Raw genomic sequence first — 16,932 nt, 5'->3', positions numbered from 1 at the left:
AGTTTTTGTTAATCCGCTGGACAAAATTGTAAAACAATCTTCCTCGAACTGTCTCTTTCTGGCGATTTTTTCTCGCTCCTTTCGATTAACCCATTCATTCATCACAATTCCGTGGGTTTGCACGTCACTACTTGCTATGTCAAGCCCACATACTACACGTCCGTGTGAATATTATGATCTACGAGTGGTGGGATCATTCAAGATCGGTCGATCTCCCCTCTGTAACATAATATTGAAGAATGGCCATGTCAGCAAAGTACACTGTAGTTTGAACATCTCCAGCAAGGGAGATCACTGCTCAAGGTAAGCTTACCAGCTTCTATTAAGGGCATTATTTTACGTAATTTCTCAAGCAAGGCATTGACGACAAAATGGTGGAAATGAGACTACATGTCGATTCTTTGCCTCCATTATGTGACCACTGGGTTTTACAAAGATCTCGCTAAAGGGCAAGATTGTTACATGTACTTCCTGTATACTATCAAAATGATCCGAGATATTAAAATATTAACTCGTTTTCTTCTGTTCAGATTCTCTTGAAAAGAGGGTTTGGTTAATATATTCTTTACATAACTCTGATTGTTTTTGCTGTTTTGTGAACTCTAGATTACTTTTATTAGACATTTATAAGACAAAAGTTTTGACATTTTTAGTGAAAATGTTTCCTTTTTTTTTTTTACTTCTGGTGGGTTTTGAATCAGAATCTTTTTTTTTTCATTTGGCAGATTTTGACTAGTACTGTTCAGTTGCACTAGCAGTTATTCAGGTTAACAGGCCAGGCCCAAATCACAAATGAATGTAGTCACTAACTTTGAAAAGTCTCTCTATTGACAGGGGTGAATTTTTACATATGACATCCAGTACGGCAGATTCTGTTGCATGGGTGTTTGGTATATAAGATTTTGCCATTTAAGGTGCAATCAGTGTCCACATACTTGCATAAAAAAAATTCTGGGTGAAACCCAACATATTTTTAGATACCATTACCCTCGGCCACACTGGCATCATGACAAACAATCTGTTTTGTACTGTACCCCTCACCCTGCACTGCCCTTCCCCCTATAAATCCTTCATCAGTTACTGTGCTATACCTCTCTACACTCCACACTCAGATCATGATAAGCTTTCTTGGCTGACCCTGGGTGGAGTTGTTTCACTGTCAGCTGCCCCGCAAATTAAACAACCAACTGGTTTGTTTCCTGCCAGTTGAGGTTTTTAACCCTGTTACTGTTCAGTTTTAATACTGAAATTATATGTTTCTGACACTGAATTGCACCACTCTACTGGCCTTTGTGCTATAAACATTGACCAATGATAAATAAAGGTCTTCAGGACCCCATAACGCCATCAAATTGGCCAGATATTTCTTCTGTTTCTCATTATTTAATAAGCTTTCCTTCTCAAATGTGTTAAATGAATTAAACCGGGTACTCTTTGATGTGTTTCTGTTTTTAAAATGTCCTTTCTTTCAGCACTGGAACTAAAAAGCAAGTGCTGATATCAGACCACAGCTCAAATGGAACATGGATAACTTCTAGTAGTGGAGAAACAATTAAACTTGAACAGGGAAAGCCCACTTTACTGAAGGAAGGCGATGTCATTCTTCTAACACGTTCAACGGAAGCAAATCCCGAAGTCATTTCCTATAAGTATTGTTCATCTCCATTTCCAAGAATTGCAAAGAACAAACAAGAAGAAGCTTTGCATCAAGACAGTGCAGGGATGCTTCAATGTCAAGCAGAGAATATTACAAAGAGCAACAAGGCAAACACTAGAATACATTTGAAAAGACAGCATGAACCTTATGGTCAAGGAAGAAGCCCGAGAAAAGTTAGATTTAAGGTGCAAATCGAGGAGAGCATTGATAATCATAACCCTTTGATTGGAGGCAGCATCAAAGAAGAAGAACAGTCCACAGGGGGCCTTGATGACTGTGCTGGTTCTGTTACCGACAAAGGAAGCGTTGCTGTAAAGGAGTTGAACGATACCATCCTTTATATTGATAAAACAACCTCTCGCGGTAATGACGATCAAGGCATAACTCACACTACCACCCTATCTTCACACGTCCCATCTCCCCCTTCATCTCCCGAACGTCTCTCAGGGTTGTCCAAAGTTTGCAGTAGTGACAAGAAACATGATTCTCTGCTGGAAGGAGAAACAACAAAATGTGAAGCATTAGGACAAACAAGTGACTGCAATGCAGTTGAGGATGATAGTGCCCACTATGATAAGTGTGTTCATTGTGAGAAGTGGATTCCACATGTGACGCTGTCTTTGCATGAAGCAGTTTGTGAAGGTCAAAGCCAAGAGGCTAGAAGTCAAGATCATGTCTCATTATCATCGCTTCCACTTGGAGATTGTTCGTTCAGCGGGGAAACTTTGTCAAAGATTCAGAGATTGGAAAAATGTTTACTGGATGAAGTTGAAGATGATATCAGCGTTTCAGATGAGGCAAGGGAGCCAGAGTTGACTGGACAAATAAACAAAGGCGAGAGCGATCCAAAAAGTATGCAGGATGAAACATGTGAGAAAAAAAATATCGAAGCCGTCACGACTTTACCAAGTGCTTCTTGTGATCTTCCAGATGAGAGCACTGAGTCAGATATTATAAGCACATCCACTGTTATAAGCAGTGAATCTCGAGACAAAATACAGGAGAAAATAGTGACAAAGATTTCAAATTCATCACCGGAACAACGTCAGTTACTGCTAGGTTCTCACAATGAAGGTGACGGATTTACTTCCCCTCATCAGTGTGAACCCACCATCTCCAGAGAAGAGTCTAAAGAAAGATGTACGTTTTGTTCAAAAGTACTTCCAGTGTCAGAACTCATTGCTCACGCTTCTGAATGTTCCAAGATGAGTGCAGTTCCTCGTACAGACTGCGGTGACGCAGAGAACATGCGTGAGGCATGTCCTTACTGTGGCGGATATTTCGAGGTACTGGAACTTGTGGAACATGTTACTCGCTGCAGTGAAGTTTCTAGGTTAAAAGCTGAAGAGGTCTCGTTGAACGATAGTTCTCCATCCTCCTCGGTAACAGGAGCCGCTGACTGTGTGGAAGATCCTTCAGTGGGTGATAGAGAGCTGTGTCCCAAATGCCGTCGAGAGTTTTCCGTGTTGGAGTTATTAAATCACGCTGATGAATGTAAAGAAGAACCACTCAGTACAAGCTCAGATGTAGAGTCCTCTCTGGAAGATGCTAGGGACCTTGTAGGCTCCATGGCTAGTGATGGTGACAAAGGCGTTCAAAACGTTGTTGACAATGATAGTAAAGATGATATTGGTCATGAAGTTTGTGAGTTGGAGAGTTGTGATAGCCTTGATCATGACAAAAGCAAACGTGATAGCTATATTTCGTCGAGTGATGCCACGTGTGGCGATAAAGATGATCGAATCACTGAAGCAGATCATGATGTTGATGGTGGCAGTGTTTACGATGATGTTAACAAAGACGAAGATCGCGAGGATAAAGAAGGTGAAGCTGATGATGATAATGAAGAAAACGATGTTGATAGTGATAAATCCAGTAGAGCAAATACGGACGATGATGACGTCTCTCGTGGTGACAGTTGCTATGACGACGATTCACATTCTGACAGAAGTAGTATCTCCAATACGAAAGACGAAGATTCTAAATCTGACGAAGGAGATGACAAAAGTGACGAATATGGTGCACGTACAAACAAGTACCTTGAGAATAAAGGTACATGTGGCGTCGACGATTCCGTTGACGCTGTGCCATATTCTGAGGCTAGCGTCCCTAGCGACGAATTTGAGCTATGCCCAAATTGTTTTCAACTCTTTCATCTGTCCCGTTTGGTCGTACATGCATCGAACTGCGTTAGTGATGTTTCAGCCGTGAGTAAAGCTGTAGAAACGGCGACTGCGACAGATTTCAAAAAGAGCTCTCTATTTAATCCGTCAACAGAAAGCACGATTGCTGTCTTTAGCGACTGCCACTTTTGTGGAGTGAAATTTCCTGTTGATGTCATGAGTAAACATTATCCTAGATGCAAAAGTCTACACTCCCAAAGAATGATAAGCGAAGGATCACTTAGAACAGAAAAAAGTGATCCTGTTGAAGGTTTCCCCGAGCATGTCATTCGTACAGACAACCTGAGTACTAGAACAACAGTTAAAGATGAGAAGACCGCGAAGTGCTTAGCAACCTCGACAAAAACAGGTGATGAATCCTCGAAATCGTCAAATAGTAAAGCGGCCAAGTTACAAGTAGCCGATGATGGTGATGACGGAGAACTGGGGGAATCTAAAATTAGCCTGAAAAAAACAACATCCTCACTGGACTCATATCATGACTGCGAAGAACAGTGCATGTACTGCTTGAAGATGTTTGCTGTGAGTGTGCTTGTGGAACACGTTTGCAGCTGTGGAGATCGTTATGAGGTACGTTTTTTTTTTTTTTTAATGTTCCACCAGTGTAAGGTCTATGTTGAGATGAGTGCGAATACAGTCACCCCAGAAAATTCACCTCGAGCAATGAGCGGCCACCGTGTTTGCAGGCGTACACATCAGCAGAAATAAATGGAATAACGCTCATGTATATACAGCGAAACTCTCGAGCCAAGCCAAACGAGAACGGTTTACAGTCGTGGCGAGTTACAGGATGAGCGTTGTACAGGATTTTTCTCTGTTTAAATCTCAGCAGGCGTAAACGAAACGAGGAAAAGCTCACGATGAGTCGACTACAAGAAACATTTATCATATCATTTCTATCACAGATAATTTTCAGTTAGAGCGAAGATGTAGTTTCTTTTTCTTTAAGCCAAGTGCAAGGAAAGTTAAACCTAACCGTCATTCGCTCGATGAATTTTCCCGCCCTTTTAGCGAGCTATACCTTTCACCAGACGTAGTTTTTGGCTTTGTTATCATTTTAAAATTGGTTCTACAGTGATAAAGAAGTGCATCGACTTCTCACTTTATAATTTAAACCCAGCAGGCAAGTTTCACTGTTTGCACCATTGCAACAAAATTGTCATATTCCGGCTTTATCTTCAATTCTCGTAGAAGTCCGCTGATTCAAATGACCTTGAACAGTGCTGTTACTGCCTACAGACATTTCCCTTGAACGAGCTCATCAATCATGCACAGAATTGCGACCAGAAAACAATCTCTAGCAATCAGGTATGTTATGTGCTGTCATGTTGTGAAAATAATGATTGTCTTGCAGGGCTGTAGCCAAAAAAAATTATAACTGAGGCAATGTGCATGATTAAATTTTCTTCCTATAGGCATTTAGCACCTTTTTGACTCCCCCTCTTCTAAAAAGAAACTATACAGAGACAAAAAAATGATTGAGGCAAGTGCCGCGGTTTGTCTCATACTGGCTATGGCCCTGTTTTGTCTTGTCTTCTCTTGCCTCCTCGAGGAAGTCAGTCTTTAGAATTTTCTAAAACGTTAAAAAATGGTTAAATGTCACGAGATGAGTTTTCGTGTTGTTTCACTTTGACCCTTCGTTTGTTTATGCGAGTGTAAAATGTTAATCCTTTTTCATAGGAGGATTCACAAGGCGACGTTACAGCTAACAGCCAGTCGCACGCAGGAGAAGTGTTGGAGAGATGTATGTACTGTTTTAAGGACTTCCCGGTCAGTAAATTGATCCGTCACTCACAGAAATGCGATGGAGATATGTCAGGACCCAGAGAGAGATTCCAAGGCTTCTTGCCCTCGGTTCACGACGTAAGTTAGCATGAGGAGAGAATTAGATTTATTAACGATTCTTGAATGGCCAATTCCCTCTAGTGAGACGTGCCTGCAGGGAATCATGCAGCCTAAGCATCACACAAATATTGTTCAGTGTTCCTAAAAACTGATGTTGGAATTAAAATAGAAGTCCAAGTTGCCTTTTGCGTGTAGGTTCATTTTCATGCAAATCAAACTCATTCATATGAAAGGTTTTGCTCGAAGACTCGTTTTGAAACCGAGATACAAGGTAACTCTAAAATATCCTATTTATTCATTTTCGTTAGTTATTAAACCTTTTGATTTATTTCTAACCGAAATTTCTGAAAGTGTTTGGTTTAATAGTATTTATCCCTTAATAGTGCTTTTATAATTCTAAACTCTTTTTAGTTGAGCGCCATCTCATCAGTCGCCATCTTGAATGACACACAACTAGCAGCTTTACAATACGTCATCACACGCTCGGCCCAGGACTCTAAGAGTGTAGCCTCCAAACTACTTGCCCGAGTTCAGGGCCTCGGTTACAGTGAGAATGACTTGAAAAGGTATGTTTTCGAATCCGGAAAGACTTTTACTTACAGTAATGTACTGCATGTGTACTTTATTTTGAGTGATGCTCCCTTTTCTCATCTGCTCATCTTGCTGATGCGCATCTTTTTCGGCTGCCACTCCCCACTTTGAAGCCATGTTTTTTTCACGTGGCCCCACCAGCGTACCAGTGGACCCCCGAACCCCCCCCCCCGCCCCGCCCCGCCCCCCCGCCCCAATATCCAGGTTCATGATCACTGAAGGTGTAAGTCGTGCTGTGCAAATAAGCCTGCATCAGAAGCATTCTGTGACCTTTGACACAGAGAGAAATTAAGGACGCCAGCACGCAGGTTGAGTGAAAGTTAGCGTCACCCGAGAGTAATTTTGGTATTTTACCACCTGAATATCACTCGCCGTTCTTGATTAGTTTTCTTCTTTCCTGCAAAGGACTTTACAGTGGGTTCGCAGTGCCTCGCCCATCATCGTCCATATCAATCTCGATAAAGTGTTAAAATTCCTAGTTAAAGACACGCACTATCGCAACCGTTTTGAGACTGGAACTAGCGGCGGCTCCACGGACAAGGCGGCTAGGAAATCCTGGGAGGTAAGAGGTGTGTAACAATGGTAGTCACCTACTGTGTAATGAATGAAGTTCACGACCACCAACGGACGGACAAGCTACTAGTTCTTTTTTGTTTTTGTTTTTTTTTTCTTTTTTTTTTGCCACAAGCGTATGCGTTCTTTGATGAACCACAAACTTTTAAATTTGTAAATGTCGTTCAAGATGTTTTTATTGCTCAGCTACTGAACACACTGTTTTCTGAACCGCGCATTTATAGCTGAAGGTTGTTCTTATTATTGACTAAGTCAACGTTTTTATTTCGTTTCTCGACGCTTTTTTTAGGATCGCATTTTTAACAACGCGTACCACAGCAGCCCTCCCTCAGAACGTGTCAAGTACGGTGTTCTAAACATAGGTTGGTATTCCTGTGTATCAAAGCAGGGCATATTACAGTTGTATCCCTTAAAGGATCCGCTAAGTCACTCGATCTGATCAACAAGGACGCGGAATCCGGGCACGACGAACCAAATCCTGCGCCGTCAGGCAAGTTGGGGCTCCCGCTCGTGATTGCTCGCTGTTTTCCGCTAGAAAATGGTCTTCTCGACTGCGATTCGGTCAATAGACACACAAAAAAGAACTTGGCCAATAGTTGGCACCTTTGATCAATAACCCATATTTAGTCAGTATATATTACACGAAAGATCAAGGCGGATTTGTCAGCAACTTCAGCTTGCGAACATATAGCCTAAAAAGTTAGCCCTGAATGGGATTTAAAGTCATGAACAGTGCGATACCGGTAGTGGCGCGCTATCAACTCTTCTCCCGTCTTAGTCCTCCAGAGGGAGGTGGATTGTGACTTCGTCCATCTGTCCCCTTTCCCTCCCTCCCTCCCTCCCTCCCTCCCTCCCTCCCTCCCTCCCTCCCTCCCTCCCTCCCTCCCTCCCTCCCTCCCTCCCTCCCTCCCTCCCCGGTCCTTTCTTACTCTTTTGCTCTCTTTCACCCTCACCTTCATTTCAGCCAAATTCCCCATGGACTGACTTGTTCTTAGCCTGCGAACGCAGACGTATTTAAAACTGTCGCTTCTCTCGGCGGAGACAAGCGACAGCCGGAAATAAGTCTGCGTTCGCAGGCTAATTTTGTGTACTCTATCTTTTCTTTTAGTTGGCGATCCCCGTGGTGTGAGAAGCTGTATAAGTTATGGCGATTCTTTTCTACAGGTTGGTGCCCTGTTTTTTAAATCAACAGCAAAATTTTCTTTGCGGAAAACGTGTGTTCAATGATGAAATTTCAGTCTCACATCTGTTCACATCGTAGTTGTCCAAGAGAAAACAGCCAGTCAGACATTAATTTTGTATTTCTAATTATAACTCAATTTCAAAACGCATGGTGAACCTCTCAAGAGTTTCTTATGAAACTCATTGAAACTCACAATCGGAAGTTGCAGCCTCCTAGTTATTAACGAGCTTAAGTAACCACGACAGAGACGCCGAGGACAACGTGCATTCAAAAATGATTTTATATTTTACCTAGGAATCTCGCGGTACTCCTGAGTCATGTACCTTGTTCATCTCTGTCAAAACTATCATAAAAATGAGTTTGGAACACAGCAATAAATTTGAAATGTAAATTTAAAAAAGAAGCCGTCGTGATTTACGTTCTCCAGACAACGCAGGATATGGTCATTTCACGTTGTTGTTTGCAGATGACGGCAAAGAAATGCACCAAAAATTATAAAGCAAGTGCACAGCCATTATTTTGCTCATTTTAAAACCTTTTGTTTAGCAACATTCCCGTTGCCGTCGTAGTTTTCTTAAATTGCCTTCGTATAAACCCAGTTTTTAGTGTTTGATAATTTAGCTTCTTTGTTTATTTTCAGCTCAAGAAAGTCCGCCTGCGTACCACGTTTGCCTCTCAAGACACTTCAGGAGCGGGAGTAAAACTTTCCTGTTGTGAACATTATGAAAACGTTTTGTTTTCCTACACAGACCAGGAGATAGCAGCGGTAAATAATACAATATTAAGTCAATAAATAAACTGCACTATATTTAATATGAGTTATCATTCAGATGCGTTATCGAGTCGATTGATATTTCCTTGTCGTGACGTAGTATTTTACCCTCTCTGTGTTATTCACTCAGATTGTGGACGTCGCCACTGGGAAAGTTCCATTTCATCGATCAGATTGCATTTCACACTACAAAGAGGTAAACCTGTGTACAACTTATTAATTTATTAAGATATTCAAGTTATAATTAGGCGGAATTTTGGGCGTTTATGTTAAGCTGTTTAGATTCACAACGGTGATTACGGAAACACTAAAAATTAAGAAAAAGTGAGTTATATATTCAAGAGATACAAAAAACAACACAATTTTGACAATCATTTTTAACCACTTGCTCTACCTACATCTAGTTTTTCAATGCCTTTTAAAAGGTTTTATTTATTGAAAGTTGATACCACATTGTGTTTTCATTTGTCCCTCGACACCACATAGCACTCTTAAAATCAATTAACCACACTGACACGTTGAAATCTCCTCCACAGGTTCAAATTCACGGACCAGTCAGTCTATCCGAGAACGTCGAATGCATTGTAGTGAACCCACGTCATCAAAGAGACTCGCTGACCACGAAACTTTTAGACCGTTTCGTGGAACAAAACAATTGTAACCTAATTTGGATGGACCCTGATGACCTGACCGTAGTGGCACCTTTCTCGTGTGGTGCCACGGGCCATTATCCTTCTGCGATGCCTTTACTTGATTCTCTCTCTCGTGCGAGAAGGCGAATTCGACGCACAGGATTCTCAAGAGGCAAACGGAAGCGTCCATATTAACACTTCTTTTAGTTCTTAGTTTAAAATATCTATTTATGTTTTGTTAGAATTTTTAAGACCTTGGGGCGAAATTGGATGAGTAGATCGAATTATATCTTAATCTAGCGAACGATTGAGTTACGATGCACGCGGAGAGCTTGGAGAGAGCGAACGAAGCGTAAGAGTTTCTCGAGACGCAGCCGACAATAACTCTACAAGCTTGGTCACAAGGGCCCATTCCACCCCTGTGCAATGTTGGTAAAACACTTTCATCGAACGCGAGCTTGCATTTTACAATTTTCCAACATTGAAAGAGGGATTGAGGGTGCTGACGCTTACTGCCAACGAGATAGGCGAGCGAAAACGCGTGCCTGTCAAGGCGGCAGGATATAGAGCCGTACGTAGTTTGATGGCTACGCAGAAAAAATCTCAGATCTTTCAGCTCGTTTTTCGCGTAATCCGGTTCCGTCAGTGATATTTTTTTGGCCATATTAGGATGCAGCCGGATGTTGTCGATAGATCGAACGAACCAATCAGAACACTATTTTTCTTTGTGACATCACGAGGCTTCGTTTTGTTTAGCTCTCCTGGTTGCGGAACCTCGTTGAGCGATCATTTTTGTAAGCACTGAAGTAATCTGCCTACCATTCTGCCTTTTGAGGCGTATACATCTTGGATTTGTTGTGACTGAATCGTACAATTGTTAAAGCTGAACAAGACCCGAGTTGTTTTCTGGAATGAATTCGAGTGTTGTTTATTTGTTTCAGGGTAACGCTCAGGATTTGTTCGCCATCCGTTCGACGAATTATTTCGGTGAGTGGTTTGTTTGACATTCTGCTTTTTGAAGGTGAATGTAAAATAAGTTAATAAAGGATCAGTGAGGTGCATGTAACTTCGATTTAATGGGTTTTCACGGAGACAAAAGTGTTGAGCAGAGAACAGTGTAAAACAAGCTTACATGAAATACGACGAAGATTATCAACGTTGTTTGTTTAATTTGAACGTGTTTTGAAGGATTATTTGCAATCAATTCGGTGATTCGCGGTAAGTTTTAAGTGACTAATGGTATTTGTTTGGTTTGAAGTTTCTTTTAATTTCAAGAACTTTGCGCAGAGGTCGTCAGAAGTGAACTCGCTGGTTCAATTTGAGCTTCTTTGGCTGTGTCAACATGTTGGTTGAAATTTACTCTCAAAGAGCGCTGTCGCTCGAATAAACACCTGAATGAGGTTTTCCAATTATGCGATTAAATCGCAACAAATCCAAGTTACATTCACCTTCAAAAAGCAGAATGTCAGACAAACTACTTACCGAAATAATTCGTCGAACGGATGGCGAACAAATCCTGAGCGTTACCCTGAATCAAATAGACAACACTCGAATTTATTCCAGAAAACAACACGGATCTTGTTCAGCTCTAACAATTCACAACAAATCCAAGATGTACACGCCTCAAAAAGCAGAATGGTGGGCAAATTACTTGGGTGCTTACCAAAATAATCGCCGAACGAGGGAAAAGAAATTCATTTTAACACCTGTTATACTATGATTTTTAAAAATAAAAAAAGTATTTAGCATTTTGTTCACTCACTGAGTTGAAAAACAAACAATGTTGCGTACAATTATAGCAATAATTTGAAACGTTAACTAAAAGAAATTGATTTTAACGCCTGTTATACTAGAAGTATCCCAAATAGATATTGCAAAATTCATTCAACTCTTGTTTACTAACTCAATTCACTCGTTGGCACTCACCGATAGGTACAACTGTAGGTATTATACGGTTACGATTTCATGTTCTTGTGCATTTTCCAACACAATTAGTCCATGGTTGCAGCACATGTTGTAGCTTCTTGAGAACTCTTCGAACTTCCCAAGTGCATTATTACTCGATAATGCACAGCTAAGAGCGTAAATCAATCATTTCATAACATTTCAAGTGAAAATGGCGATGCGACGCTGATGCGTCATGGGATTATGAAGTCCTAGGTAATGTGAGTTTGACAGAGCGGCTTTGCTGACTAAGTTACCATTTAGTGCTTCCGCAGTCCCGCAGTCCCGTAGTCGGAGATTACTGAACGTGAAGCTAAGAAAACGACTGCTTAGAAACGAGGAAAGCGTGTGTGTATGCACCGTTCACGAACGAGGTATACACGCGTTTATTATATCTCTCAGTTAGTACGCGCGCTGTGATTGGTCAATTCCACTGTACGGTCCGCTAAAATTTAAAGCTGGTTTTGTTACCAAAATGTTTCGTGATTTATTGCCAAGTGTTCTTAACTTTTATAGCAAGTGAAAGGTTAAAACTTTCTTTTACTTCTGAAATTGTGTATTTAAACCTGCTAACCACTCAAAATTTAATTAACAACGATTTCAAATTGACTCGTTTTCCTTTTGACGTGCGTCAGAAATTTGAAGCCGTTCCGCGGAAATAGAAATCGTTCCCGAACCCGGCAGACACACAGTAAAAGCTATCGCACACTAGCCGATTTTTTGTCGTAGAACTGCAGATTTTCGTCTCGGGGTCAAATCTGGTTAAAATTTGTCGGGCCATCAGCTTGCCGCACACTAGCCGATTTTTTGTCGCGACTAACCGCGTTGAGGCTTGGGGCCGAGTCATCCAAAATCAAGATGGCGCCTATTCCACTGACGTGACTCTCATGACATTTCCTAATTGGTTGAGGCGCGCGTGAGCCTCGACAAATTGTCTTGGTCCACCGTACACTAGCCGACAAGGCCCGACAAGACGTTTTGAGATCTAGCACTGTCAGATATCGCCCGACAAGCCTCGATCTTGTCGCAGACTTGTCTGAATTCACCGAACACTAGCCGACAAGAAAATATTTTTTTGCCGGCCGACAAAAAATCGGCTAGTGTGCGGCGCCCTTAAATTACGGATCCTCGTTTTTCCCCTTCGATTTAAGGTCAGATACACGAGTAGACTAGTCCCTGAGACAGGTCCCATCGTGTGAATAAGCCATTTTTGCCACAAAATCTAGTCGCAGGGACTAAAATTCGGTCTATGAGACTAGTCTTACGAATTCAGACTGGTTTGAATTTTTGGGACAAGTCACTGCGACTTGTTCCTCAAAACGCTTCTTGTGAACTGTTCGTGGGACAAGTCCCTGTGACCAGTCTCTTCGTCTCAACTCTTCTGGGGCATATTTGCAGGGACTAGTCGCAGGCACTAGTCTCCTCTTGTGTGCCGACCTTTATGGCCCGCGCGCTTCGCGCTTGGGCCATAAATCGACGGGGAAAAATTTACAGTACGGCCCTCGAACTCGATAGAGGTATGTATGCGCTGTGCTTTATTTTCTGTTTCGCTGAAAAAAAACGACTGAGGGATATTTATATATTCCATTGATTCCATTTTGAATTTCGCTTGAAAAGTAAGGAGTACTGATTGAGATGTGACAATTGACTGGGGTGCATTTTGAGTTTCGCCTCAAGAACGACGAATAAAATTTTGATTAAATATATCAGTCCAGATCTGTCAATTTAACATCCCCTTAAAAAGGGATTATATATATTTTGCAAGACCAAAACCAAACTACAAATTTTCCTACTGTTCCTAGTTTCTGCGAAACGAATTGAAAGTAGCATAAGCTGTGACCACAATGTCCGGCACAGAATGGTTTTCGACAATGGGCGCGCAGTTCCTGGTGACGAACATGCATGCGATGGTCATACCCGTTGGTCACGTAACGTACACACAACAGCTGTGGTAACGGGCTCTTATCTTTTATTAATTAGTCTAAAATACGAATGAAACGATTAAGATGGCTCCCTATAGTTTTGCGATCACACGCGTGCTGAGGAAGAAAGCTTTAGTAATCTGCGCGCTCTCAAAGAAGAACGTCAGTGTTTTGATATTTTATGACGTCAACATGGACAAAAACAGCAAAACTGACAGTGAATTTTCTCGCGTTCCCTTCGGTGAAATTCCTTAAAATTTGACAGACTGGTAATAAATATTGTATATAAACTGGAACTCGTTTTTCAGGGAAATCTATCTGGCCAGTTTTTCCTGCAGCGTTAAAAGATATAAATTTGCAAAATCCTAATCAGTAGTATCTTAGGCCCAGCCGGTCCACACTACGCCAGAGAAATTTGAAAACGATGTTTCCGCACGTTCTCTGAAGACGCACCGAATGTTTTCCGTCCACACTACGCCGGAGAATTTTGAAAAGGCAACAGAGCCTCGTGCCGAGGTTTCTTGTTTCAGGCTGAATTTTAATGTGTCAAAATTGGTTTATTACGTGCGTAGTAAGGATGCGCAGAAACAATAGGTGCGAATGTCCTTAACTTCTAAGTACATAGCCTAATGTAAAAATTCTTGCATTATGTCTTAGCGATGATCTTAATTTCCAGTTGAGTTACAAGGGAATAAAGTTCAATAAACGAGACTTAGGAAAGACCTGGAAATTACAACAGCGTTTTGTATCACAGAATATAAGACATCGAGGCGCTGCCGAGGGCAACTCCTATCTATAACACTGCCAGTGGAAATGACGACGCGAAATTAATTTTGCTCTCGCGCGGTATGAGCATGCACTAGGTTTTCTTAGTAAACAGAGCAACGTAGTTATCAAGGAGCGAGGAACGGAGTAGCAAAAAACCGAGTAACAGGCAAAAATTTCAAAGGACTAAAAGTTTTAAACGCTATGGCTAAAAGACCGGCAGCCGATCAAGGTCGCGTCAAAACACTACGTAAACTGCTGTCCGTTTTTTTATTTTACTTTATTTTATTTTTTTCTTAATTCTATAAAATCAAAAGGATTTACTAGCTAATCCAAACTATGATATGTCGATTAAGGGGTGAGGTGCCAATTCAACCCCTTATTTACGCTGGCCATGTAGAATGCGACGCCATGATTTGTGACAGTTAGATGAAAGTTCTGCCTAGGGAGGGCTTTTCTGAAGGACAATGGTCTTTGAATGGCAGTAACTCGGCAGAGTGGGGGATTTGCTGCAATGGTTTTGCTCTACCATATGTTGTGAGAACACCCCACGGAGAAAACTCCAAATCAGATCTGACTAACTGCATGAAGAAGTCAAAAATACGGGTCTTTTTCACGGGAAGGATCCCGCAGGAAAGACCGCCTGTCTCGGCGACCGGCAGTTGCCGTGGTTCTTGGCCGAATAAAGTCGGGATCTCGGTAGCTATAACAAGGCCTGCTGAGGGTTCTAGGTTTCGAATCGCTGAGGGTTCTGAGCTTTGTCTCGCTGAGGATTTTAGGCTTTGACGCGCTGTAGCTTGTTCTGGGCTTTGTCTCACTGAGGACTTTAGGCTTTGACGCGCTGTAGCTTGTTCTGGGCTTTGTCTCGCTGAGGACTTTAGGCTTTGACGCGCTGTAGCTTGTTCTGGGCCTTGTCTCGCTGAGGACTTTGGGCTTTGACCTGTCGAGGAATCCAGGCTTTGGCTCGCTGAGAGTTCTGTACCTTGACTCACTGGTGAAACTGCGCTTTGGTTTGCGAATTAATTCGCTGTAGTCTGTTTTGGGCTTTGACTCACCACGGAAACTAGGCTTTGTCCTCCTGAGGCAACTGGGTCTTGGCTTGTCGCTGAGGATAATAGGGTTAAAGAATTAGTTTGGTTAACCACCAAAATTTAAATCACGAGAAAGCTAATCAAAAGCGGTTGTTATTATTTTGTTATTAGCCAAGATCCGGCGGCCCGAAGGGCCACCCAGCGGAGCCCCATACTCATATAGTAAAGAAAAGGAAACCCTTAAATGGATTTTCTCTTGGTTATCCTGGCTAGCGGTATTGCTCGTGGGCGCGTACGCACGACGTGGCGGCGACGGAGTCGCGCAACATGGCGGCCATACTCCAGCTAGCAGGTTAACAGACATGCAGCCTTGATTTATAGCCTCCTTCTTTGATATTTGACATCCATGTTATGGTCAATTGACACCTGTCAAAACAAGGTATCCACTGACCAGTATCACGTGACATATCGCGAGGTAAATTTTTTTTTTTGAAGTTTACCGTTGACCTAGTGATGGTTTCTATTGGATCGCAGGCTCATGTTAGGTTAACTTGTTGCAAACGGGGCCGGGTTGTTCGGAAGCCGGTTAACGCTAACCCAGGATTAAAAGTTAATAGAAGTATAAATATTTATTGTATACAAATGTTTTGTTTTGTGTATTTTGAGATTATTCAAACTCAAAACAGAGGGTCAAACAATAATTATACAGAAAACCTCACTGCCAAGTTACAAAACTAAAATCAAATTTCGCTTTACCTGGGATTATCTCAACCGGGCTTTGAACAACCCAGCCCAGGAGCTTCGCTCTTATGTTTGGCTAAATCTATATATTATTATTTTCTCCATAGCCAGATACAATGTTTATTTCTTTCCCATCTTTGTTTTGTGATATTGATGTAAATTTTAAGATTCTGTAAATAGTGCCGCATAATAAAAAAATAATGTTCCTATAGCTTAGGCAATTTATCATGAATGTGATCCAAACAATCAACTAATTAAACTAAACTAACACATGCTATTCAGTTAACTCATTCTATTCCAAACGGTTTTAAAGGACAGTTTACCATATCTTGTTTGAAAGGGCACAAAATGTACTTTCTGGAAACAATAACTTGCCTTCATGGAAACTAATATTTCTTTTACAAAAAATTTCAATGAGTAAAACTTAGGGGAAAAAAAGGTTAAAAAATTATAGGGAAGCAAAAAATTGTCAAACCACTCTGCTGTTCGAATTTGATGCTGAAACAAACCATTTGTCTTGCTATACGAGCAAACGTATCTCAAAAGCAGAACAGAAGTCGACCAAATTATCTGGAATTTGTTGTCACGATTTTTTCTCCGAGATGTAATAAAGTAGAAGTATAGTATAGTTGAAAACAAACTACCATCCACAATGTCAAAGTAAATTATGATCTATGAAGCCCCAGCTCAACATTGTTTGCCCAGTATTTGAAATTCCCGGCCAAACGATCATGACGTGATGCGCGCGTTTGGCCACCCTATTGTGACGTGTGCGACGTGTTGCGACATTTCGGCTGTTGCAAATCGAACTGGTGCGCATGCCTTGGTGCAACATTGTTGCACGAACCTGACCAAACAAATACAAGATCATGCAACATCCACAAATGTTGCATGAAAAATTTGACCATTTTCGAACTTGAGCCAACAACACCTAACATGTCGCAAAAGGGTGGCCAAACGCGCGTAACATGTTGCGCTAACAATGTTACGTTGAAATGTTGCGATCGTTTGGCCAGGGCTTGACATCACTCTTCCAAGATGTTTTCATTGTGAGAGTAGGTCTTTCTGTCCCAAGAGAGACAAACTCTTTTTC

At 41.6% G+C, this 16,932-nt stretch overlaps 2 protein-coding genes across 4 annotated transcripts in view; one reads left to right on the top strand and one right to left on the bottom strand.

The window, feature by feature from the left end:
• The first annotated feature begins 9 nt into the window (after positions 1 to 9).
• LOC145465474 (uncharacterized) lies at positions 10 to 11,184 on the top strand. The gene is made up of 11 exons (XM_081449259.1): positions 10 to 303; positions 1,473 to 4,410; positions 5,032 to 5,148; positions 5,521 to 5,703; positions 6,097 to 6,251; positions 6,682 to 6,838; positions 7,139 to 7,211; positions 7,958 to 8,013; positions 8,673 to 8,798; positions 8,935 to 9,000; positions 9,341 to 11,184. Exons 1-11 carry the CDS (start codon positions 137 to 139, stop codon positions 9,629 to 9,631), a joined length of 4,329 nt encoding a protein of 1,442 aa, XP_081305385.1. The 5' UTR covers positions 10 to 136; the 3' UTR covers positions 9,632 to 11,184.
• Positions 11,185 to 12,854: 1,670 nt separating this feature from the next.
• The window catches only part of LOC145465475 (uncharacterized), a 29,821-nt gene continuing 25,743 nt past the window's right edge, over positions 12,855 to 16,932 (bottom strand). For all 3 annotated transcript variants that reach the window (XM_081449260.1, XM_081449261.1, XM_081449262.1), the window contains one exon: positions 12,855 to 15,172. In XM_081449260.1, the coding sequence (XP_081305386.1) occupies positions 14,662 to 15,172 (511 nt within the window). In that variant the 3' untranslated portion in view covers positions 12,855 to 14,661. The remainder of the gene's footprint in view (positions 15,173 to 16,932) is intronic.

Source organism: Orbicella franksi, chromosome 13 (assembly GCF_964199315.1).
Source record: "Orbicella franksi chromosome 13, jaOrbFran1.1, whole genome shotgun sequence".
NCBI classification, from domain to species: Eukaryota; Metazoa; Cnidaria; class Anthozoa; order Scleractinia; family Merulinidae; genus Orbicella; species Orbicella franksi.
Note: the sequence above shows the minus strand (reverse complement) of the source record. Positions and strands in the feature narration are given on the sequence as shown.

What these genes read in the sequence shown, in the direction of transcription:
- LOC145465474 (XM_081449259.1), top strand. Translation starts at nt 137, where the DNA reads ATGTCAAGCCCACATACTACACGTCCGTGTGAATATTATGATCTACGA. An exon ending in GCTGTGGAGATCGTTATGAG is followed by an intron (nt 4,411 to 5,031) that starts GTACGTTTTTTT and finishes CAATTCTCGTAG; the next exon opens with AAGTCCGCTGATTCAAATGA. An exon ending in GTACGGTGTTCTAAACATAG is followed by an intron (nt 7,212 to 7,957) that starts GTTGGTATTCCT and finishes CTTTTCTTTTAG; the next exon opens with TTGGCGATCCCCGTGGTGTG.